The sequence below is a fragment of the Rhinatrema bivittatum genome, chromosome 16, assembly GCF_901001135.1.
Source record: "Rhinatrema bivittatum chromosome 16, aRhiBiv1.1, whole genome shotgun sequence".
Lineage (NCBI taxonomy): Eukaryota > Metazoa > Chordata > Amphibia > Gymnophiona > Rhinatrematidae > Rhinatrema > Rhinatrema bivittatum.
The window spans coordinates 4,133,326-4,142,902 of record NC_042630.1 but is presented as its reverse complement, the minus strand read 5'-3'; the positions used below and the strand labels follow the sequence as shown (position 1 = coordinate 4,142,902).

The window sequence follows — 9,577 nt, the reverse complement described above, 5'->3', positions numbered from 1 at the left end:
TACATTCAGGTACTGCATGTATTGAAAATGTAAATCCCATTCACAACGTGATGGGGAATCTCTGAGGATGTGCTGAGCAGAGGAGAGGGTAAGACGGAGCTGGAGACGAAGTTGGAAGTGTAACAGAAATGGATGGAGAAACCTCTACGAAAGATCTGGACTTCAGCAGATCAGTCATAAATGCATACAAAGGGTAAATGCATCCCTCAAAAAGAAAGTAGTAAAGCTGGAGAAAGGTATAGGGATATCAGGCTGACTAATTTCCCCAAATCCCCAGGAATCATGAAATGTATTGCTCTATGGCTGTAAAACAAGATTGGTGTCCACCCGCACCATCCTTAAAGAGGATCAGGTGGAGCAGGAGCAGTGGGTGGTTCAGTCCTGCCCCTTTCACCAGCTACGGAGAGGTTAAGGGGGTAAAGTGATGGCATGGGGGGGAGGTGCAGGGTCTGTGGAAGGACCCATGTTTCTCAGCAAATAGTGAAGAAACCATAAACCCAAAAGCTGTCAGATTTTTCAGACCTGTTAAGGGATTAATTCCATCTGAAATAAAATTAATTGAAAATGGCCATTTTTGCTTCAGATTTCAAATTAATTTCCAAAGAATGCACATCCCTATTCTCCACACATAAAGCTAAACCTGTAGGAATGATGCACACATGCTTACAAACTGGCCCCAAAGCTTTTAAAGGGAAAATCTACGCCTGCATTTTATTACCTGCACAGATACAATATGCACAGGTTAAAAAAATATGTGCAAATGTATTCTGCAACATGAGCAAGTGTGTAAAAAATGCTCAATTACATATTGCCCCTATCCAGATATGTCTGGCAAGTGCTACTTACCCAAATAAGTGCTGCTTTCAAGACATGTCAGGCCAAGTCGCAATATTTCACCCAGAGCCCCCACCTGGTCAGTAGTTCACTTTTCAGATGTTTATGATCACTTATTTATTTATTATTTATTTTGAATTTCTATATAAGCGACATTCCTGTAAAGAATACAGATCACACTGGTTTACATTGAAACCGAACTTTCGCTGGGAGGCGATACATTAAAAAATGAACTTTAGCGTATTATAACATTCAAACATTTGGAAACAAGGAACAATTACAAACTGAAAGCAGCTTCAGCGCAGAATTAATAAAAAATAAAATAAGAATAAAATAAATATAAATACTTTAATACAGGTTACATTAAAACAAGTAGGAAGGTTAAGTAGCTTGGATAGGGGGGAGAGAAAGGAGGGAAAGGATGGCACTTTCTCCAGATACAGAGAGATGCAAATATTTGAGAGTGAGCTGCCACATCTACAGTCATAATTTGCTTAATAAAATATTAACCTATTCAGGTCAATGGTGGCCCTGCCATGGAATGCTCTTATCTTACTTGTGAACCCATACTTACGTGTGTAGGTTTAAGGTTTATGCAAGTATAGGCTATTTATACTATTATGGTGTATTTGCTGATTTTTATGCGGACAGTTTTTGAAAATTTTCCTTTAAGTGGCCTAGAACTAAGAATCAGAAATATATCCCAGGCACATTTCTACAAAAGGTTTTGCTCTGCTTTTTCAGACTGTAATGTGTATCATTTGCTGTTAATAATTAAGGTCCATCAGTTGATCCATTGGCAGAGTATATTTCACTTGGTTCTCTACTGTGCAAGCTTTGATTTCATGTATTCGGCCTCACAAATTCTTTCTCAAAGGGACCTGCAGTGAGCTTTACTCTTGTGGCCCAAATACCACCAAATGGTGCTTTTTATGGGTGTATGTTTAATTCTGAAAGTTTAGGAGTGCAGTGCTATCTTCCACCATAGGATGGTCCTTGTTTGAAAGGGTTATCCTGAGGTTACAGTAAGGAGATGGCTTCTAGGGAAGAAGCACTTTAATAGCCCTTCCCCTTAGGAGGGTGGTGGCTGTAAAGGTTAAAAGTTTACCTTACTCTTTAACATGAGGGAAAGTTCTACTTTGGGTTTAAGAGAAGACCCCTTGTTGGTGTGCTAGTGCTATGAGTGGCTTGGTGGTGGATGGCCAATGGCTGTGTGAGTTTCTGTGGTATAAAAGAGTGGGTGTTTCCTCTGTGAAATTGCTTGCTTGCTAAGGAAAGGAATCTGGGAGCCTGGAGGAGCCAAGTCAGGAGCCGGTGTTAGATTTGGTGCTCTCCACCCCACCTACCCATTCCCCAGGAGTTCATGTGGAGAGAACCTAGCAAGAGTGAGCAGAGGAACTTGGGTGCTTGCAACAGCTCCAAGGTGAGCAGGAGTGAGGTATGAATACCTGGAAAGAGAGAAAAGTGCTGCATAAGTTCAGAGAAAGAGAAGTTTGTGTTTGGAAGTTTTACAACAGCACTTGGTGGGCCCAGGGGAAGAGGCACCAGAAGGTTATTACAGCACAGAGCTCGAGACCTGCACTGGCTCAATAGACCAGAGATGTAAAGTCTCTAGAGATGCTCCTGAAGTCTATAGGAAGAAGACTACCCTTGTGGAGAAATGTGAACAGACTTCAGGGCCTGGAGATACCAGGAGTAACCTGGAATTGAGAGCATTGGAAGTAGACCCTTGTTCATGTCCTAGGTTGGCACAACCTAGGAAGTGAATCTCCTAGACCAGTGGTTCTCAACCCTGTCCTGGGGACCCCCCCCCCCCCCCCCCCAGCCAGTCGGGTTTTCAGGATATCCACAATGAATATGCATGACAGAAAATTTGCATGTTATGGAGGCAGTGTATGCAAATTTTCTCTCATGCATATTCATTGTGGATATCCTGAAAACCCGACTGGCTGGGGGGGTCCCCAGGACAGGGTTGAGAACCACTGTCCTAGACCCACACCAACAGCTGGCAGATGTACCGTAGGGCAAGAATAGTCAGGAGCTTCACCTTTACCAGCTCTCTCTCTCGCACAGATTGAGCCTTTGGGTGCTGGGAATCAGCAGGCTTTAGGTGAGAGTTTCTCAGGGTATTGAGCAATAATGAGTACTGGGTCAGACAAAGGTCAGAGGTGGGTGACTGGTGAGGAAAATCAGTGTCCAGGCAAGGGTTAGTGGCCAGGTGGCAAGCAAGAATGGTCAATGTCCAAGCAAGGGTCAGATCTAGAAGTCAGTCCAAAGAGAAGATAGAAGCAAGGCAAGAGGGACTGATGAGACAGAGCAGGCTGAATAGACAGGGCAGGCTGTACTAGATGAGATGAGCAGAGCATGCTGGAGAGTCACAGTACTCCCTAAGGATGGGAAGGTGACCCCCAGGGAAAGTGGGTGTTACACTGTCATTATGTCATCTACCACCTCCACCAGAATCTGATTTATTCACGTAGGGATTAATGAGCACATGAAAGTCTCCTACACCTAAGATTGGACCAACCATGCAAACAGCGGGGAGAAAAGCCAGGACACAGAAGCAAATTGGTCTTGGTTGGGCCAAACACATTTACAGTCATCAGTTTTTTATGTAATACACTTGTTATACTACACAGGTAAAGATTTTACAGAGAAGATCCCTACACCAGGTTTCTTAACTGTGCCAGGGGCAAGATAAATCTGTGCAGAATGTTTCTCAAAATGTCTATATTCATCACCATCTCATGAGCTTCCTGAATTAAATGTTATATCTTCTCCAGCCTTAAGATGCTCAGTGCACATCAATTCCCATAATGTAACAGCCTGGAGCATAATTCATTGCCAGAGAAATGAGAGCCCTTTCTGACCGGACTATCTGCCAGACACTCCAAGGAGGGCCTCATTCAAGGGAAAGAAGGCTGCAGATCGAGGGATTATGAGATGACACGAAAGGTGGAAGAATCAGGAGTAATCCAAGGAAATATATCTTTATAGAGATGGTGCTGGATACGTGGCAGAGCTTTCCCAGGGAGGTGGTGGAGTCAAGGACAATTTCAGAATTCAGGACAGCACGGGATAAAGAAGACAGGGGATCTCTCAGGGAGCTGAAGGGACTGTAAACCTGAGCAGGAGGTGTAGGTTGGAAGACTGGGTGACCAGTATCAACTTTTGGATGAACCTGACAGCACATCTTTAGTTTCTCATACTGTTTTCTTCAAGAACTGTCATTTGTACATGAGTAATATTTACCTGACATCACAGTACTTGTATCTATCAGCAAGTTTTATGTGAACCTTTCCAACATGCTCATGAACATGTTGAAATGAATTCCTAGTGACTTTACCATATTTGAAGGGTCATCATCTGCAGCAAGGACATGTACCATGGGCACAAGAGTTATCAAAGCTTTCCCAAAGAGAATCAGAAACAGGCGGTGGGCAGAGACCTTCCCCAGAGAGGTTAAAGTGACAGAGGAGGGGAGTACAGGCCTGAGATGGGGGAGTCTGTGGTGGCAGAGAGCCGGGGGATCTACATGAGAAAGGCTGTCGGCAGCAAAGTGAACTATGGGGCAAAATGTGGAGATTGAGAAATAGAGATAAGGAAGGAAACCGAGGTGAGGAACAGAAAGGGATAAGAATTTAGGAACCAGAGAGTGCAGAGGAGTGTGAGGTCTGTGCTGTGTGGGGGGGCACCTGGGAATAGATGAGGCTAAAATGTAAGGAAGGATAGGGCAGTGTAAGACTTTCAAATAACAAAAGAGGAGATTGCATAGATCCAAGTATGTGCATTATAGGCCTTCTCCTTTCAGAGCGGCAGGGCCAGGACTCTGGGCTACAAATTGTCTCTATTGCATTTGGGTAGTGAGGGGGACCTAATATCATCTAAGGGGTAGAAGACTTCATAGCTTCACCCCTCCTTTGCCTGGAATGAGCTGTTTGTTTCCATCTCTTTCCTTTCCTCCCAGAATCCAATGGAAGAGAATAATCTCACCACAGTGTCTGAATTCATCATTCTGAGATTTCCTGAATTTTCAGTGCTTCAAATTCCACTTTTCCTTCTGTTTTTGCTGATTCATCTGACCATCCAGGTGGGGAACCTCACTATTATAGCCCTGACGTGCCTGGACCCTCGCCTGCACACCCCCATGTACTTTTTCCTCTGTAACTTGTCTTTCCTTGATATTTCTTCTACCTCAGTCACTCTCCCAAAACTGCTGGATATTTTGTTAACAAAGAGACATCAGATTTCTGCAGTTGGGTGCTTTACACAGATGCATTTTTTCATGTGTTTTGTATGTGTAGAATTCATCATTATCTCAGTCATGGCTTATGACCGCTATGTCGCGATATGTTACCCCCTGCGTTACGCTGTGATTATGAACCAGAGACTCTGTGTGCTGATGGCTGCAGGGACCTGGATCTTTGGATTTATGGAACCAGTCTCACACACTATCCTTCTCTCCCATCTCTTCTATTGTGGATCCAATGAGATTAACCATTTTTTCTGTGACCCCTCAGCACTGCTGAAGCTCTCCTGCTCCAGTACCTCCACCGTTGAAAGTGTAACATACATTTTTGGTGTGTTTGTAGGACTGCCCTGCTTTACTGTAACAATTACATCTTATGGCTACATCATCTCCTCCATCCTGAGGATCCGATCCGCAGAAGGAAGACGCAAAGCCTTCTCCACCTGCTCCTCCCACCTCACGGTCGTTATTCTCTTCTATGGGACTCTGATCTGTTTGTACATGAGACCAACGTCCATGCAGTCACTGGATCAAAACAAACTCTTTGCTCTGCTGTACAATGTTTTAATTCCCATGTTTAACCCTATTATTTACAGCCTGAAAAACAGAGAGGTAAAATCTGCCATAAGAAAAGTCTTTAATAGAAGAAAGATGTTTCTATTTATTAAAAGAACACAAACATATATTGATTGCATACCCTAATCAATCATTTCTCTCACCAGTTCTAAAATCTCATCAGTGTTATGCATTCATAGCATGTGTACTGCCAAAGTGTATACAAATTATTTTCAATGAAAAAAATTCAGTAAGGCTAGACTTCAAAAAGTTACATTGTAAATAATGAAAAACCACAAAAATGGCACAATCATTTAAAAGGATACAATTGAACCACAGTCCACAAAGAAAAGGATACTTTGTAAATATTACACAGAAGTGCCGTACAGAGTCCCATGCATTTCTCTGTTACTTCATGTAGATTCCACAGATGTTTCTGTGGCTTATATTGTCTTTGTCCTGCTCTTTTTCCAATATCCTCTGTCCCAATTTTTCTATCCTTAGGGGAATAAATGGTTCACAACACTTCCTGTCATGGCTCTCTGGATAGTATTAGGTGAAGAGAAATCAATGCCTTATTTTGCTGATTCTACTTTGTGCATCAATTTTCTAATTTAGTGTCTCAAACTTCACCTGTTATTAATTAGCAGCTTGCATGAATTCAGCATAACCATGTATAAACTTCTGTCTAAAAGCAAAATCAGATGCATGGAAGTTAATTCTGAAACCCCTGCTTAAATGAACTCTAACTTACTTATGAAAACTATTAAATGTTTAAAGTTCTAAAACTTAAACTATGCCTCTCTCTTCTTGCTTTTGACCACAGTGCTACTGTCAATTATGTGTGTTGCATTGCCTACTAAATGCGTTAAAAGTCTTTTACTATCTATCAAAGCAGCAACCTTAGCACAGTTTCAATTCAAACACAGTAATATCAAACTATTCCTCTCACTGCTTGCTACCACACACTATGTTGTATCGAAGACCTTTCTTTGTCTTATCACCAACGCAGTAAATGTTATCATTATGAAGGGTATATTCAGTGTGGAGTCCTGTCTTTATCAAACAGAAGTTTGTATTACATGCCTTTGTAATTCCTCAGTGCAGGTCCTTCAAATCATTGTGATCCAGGTTGTGTGCAGGTCACCTGGGAATAGATAGGGGTATAATGTAAGGAAGGATAGGAATTTCAGATAAAGTGTGAGGAGATTACATTGATCCAAGTGTGTAAATTAGAGGTCCTCAGCTTTCATAGCTATTGCACAAGCTTCCGGGCACGTAAACGCCCCTCTTGCATTTCTGTAGTGGGCGAAAGTGCAAATGCCAGCAAGTGGAAGATCTGTCCTGTATTCCATGAACTCAACAATTACCCAAAGGCTGAATGAGAGTCACTGCTGCCTTTTAGCCAAACGCTAAGCTAACTGTGAATGTCACAGAGACAGTGGACTTCATTTCCTCACCCCCTCCTCTGCATGGCATGAGCTGGATTGCTATTGCCTCTTTCTCTCCAGACCTTCCTTTCCTCCCTAACCCAATGGAAGAGAAAAATCTCACAGCAGTGACAGAATTCATCATTCTGGGGTTTGCTGAGTATCCAGAGCTATAAATCCCCCTTTTCCTCCTGCTCTTACTGATTTATTTGTGCGCTGCTTAATGAAAATGCAGCTGCTAGGATGGCGTTGTCACCCCCTGCGCTACGCTGTGATTATGAATCCGAGGCTCTGTGTGATGATGGCTGCAGAGTCCTGGATCGTTGGGCTTCTGGAAGCCCTGGCTTATCCTTTTCTTGTGTCTCATTTGTCTTATTGTGGATCCAATGAGATTAACCATTTCTTCTGTGACCTCTCAGCATTGTTGAAACTCTCCTGCTCCAGCACCTCCACCATTGAAAGTGCAACGTACATTTTGGGTGGGTTTGTAGGACTGCCCTGCTTTACTGTAACCCTGACATCTTATGTTTACATCATCTCCACCATCCTGAGGATCCGTTCCACGGAGGGGAGACGCAAAGCCTTCTCCACCTGCTCCTCCCACCTCACGGTCGTTATTCTCTTCTATGGGACCGTGACATTTTTGTATGCAAGGCCAACATCCATGCAGTCACTGGATATTAACAAACTCTTTGCTCTGCTCTATAATGTTTTAATTCCCATGTTTAACCCGGTGATTTATAGCCTGAAAAACAGAGAGGTAAAAGCTGCCTTAAAAAAAGTTCTTAATAGAAAATAAATTATTCTATTATTTAAAAAAGCATTCTTTGAATTTGGTGACTGACATGGGGACAAACTCAGATATCTCAGCTGCAGCTCCTGGTTATTTATTTATTTATAGACTTTTCTATACCGATATTAGTGGAGACATCATATCGGTTTACAGCAGAACTATAGGGAGGGATTACATAGGAACAAAGAAGATGGCAAAGAAGTAAGAGAGAACAAGCACTTGGGACTGCTTGGGGTAACATTGAGAGCCCATAAACAGCAACATAATAAAGTAACAAATGTAACAAAACTATGTACAAGGAATCAGGTGCACAACTGTGCAACTTGCGCATGCCGAGCCGCACAGACTGCCTCTGTTCCCTCCGAGGCCGCTCCGAAATCGGAGCGGCCTCAGAGGGAACTTTTCTACCGCTCTCCCCCACCTTCCCCTCCCTTCCCCTATATAACCCACCCCCCAGCCCTAACTAGAAAACCCCCCTACCTTTATTTCAGAAGTCACGCACTCCCAGTGCTCTGTGTGAATATCTGGCTAACCTGGTCAAGATATTCAGCAGTGCGGCTGCTTAACTTCCAAACTTAGGGCCACATTCATTAAGGCTTTTCTCCCATTTTTTGTCTATGAGAAAAACCCTTAGTGAATCAGGCAGTTAATCAGCTCAATGATGCTGGATATTTATTTATTTATTTAAGAACCTTTCTATACCGGAGTTCGTGGGGACATCACATCGGTTTACAGGTAACGTAACGTATTACAGAGAACAAGGGTGGGGGAAACAAGGGAACGAACGTGGAACCAAAGAACGGGGGTGGGGGGGGAATAGGAATAGGATAAAAGGAGTAACTAATAACAAGGCATAGAAAATACTGAAGAACATACTGAAAATTAGAGCTGTGATTCAGAATAGGAATTGATTCTGATTCCGGGTTCGGGGACTATTGGGACATTTTTTGTGTGTGGTCCGATCAGTTTTTTGTTTTTTTTTATCGGCTGCACCCGTCCCACCCCGACCCTTTAAAACATATCCTTTACCTTCCCCCAACCTCCCGACTCCCCCCCCCCCCCCAAACATTTTAAAAGTACCTGGTGGTCCAGTGGGGGTCCCGGGAGCAATCTCCCGCTCTCGGGCCGTCGGCTGCCACTAATCAAAATGGCGCTGATAATAGCCCTTTGCCCTTACCATGTGACAGGGGCTATCAGTGCCATTGGCCGGCCCCTGTCACATGGTAGGAGCAATGGATGTAAAGTAGAGGTTGGGATTCACTGTCTTCTCATACAGGTGAAAGAAGAAAGAACACCCAAATAATACAGGGTGGAAAGCAGCTGACTGACCGATGGCCTTGGCTACTACCCTTAATTTAATCCAAAGGTCCTTTTTACACATAAATTGCAGACATGACTCTCACTCTGCACTGCTCAGTTACATTTTAGGTGCACAGTCAAAGAGCAGTGAGAGCCTCAGGAAACAGGGATCATTCCCCATCCAAAATATTCTCCACAACCAGCGAAACCTTCAGAATGTATAAAACATCCATTTGTAAAGGTAAATGTAAAGAGCGAAACCACTAAGAAGAGAACCCAATGCATCTATCATCCTGACAAGATGAGGGGCACAGTAGGGTAAATCACAATTAGGGGGCAGGTCCGTCTTTGCATTGGGAAGGAGGCAGTGTCTGTCACTCATGGGAGTCACTTTCTGCACATTTTGGAAGTCTGGCC

At 43.3% G+C, this 9,577-nt stretch overlaps 1 protein-coding gene across 1 annotated transcript; it reads left to right on the top strand.

Annotated features, from left to right (window-relative positions):
• The first annotated feature begins 4,966 nt into the window (after window positions 1-4,966).
• LOC115078858 (olfactory receptor 226-like) lies at window positions 4,967-6,116 on the top strand. The gene has a single exon (XM_029581910.1). It carries the CDS (start codon window positions 4,982-4,984, stop codon window positions 5,783-5,785), a length of 804 nt encoding a protein of 267 aa, XP_029437770.1. The 5' UTR covers window positions 4,967-4,981; the 3' UTR covers window positions 5,786-6,116.
• Window positions 6,117-9,577: the final 3,461 nt, after the last annotated feature.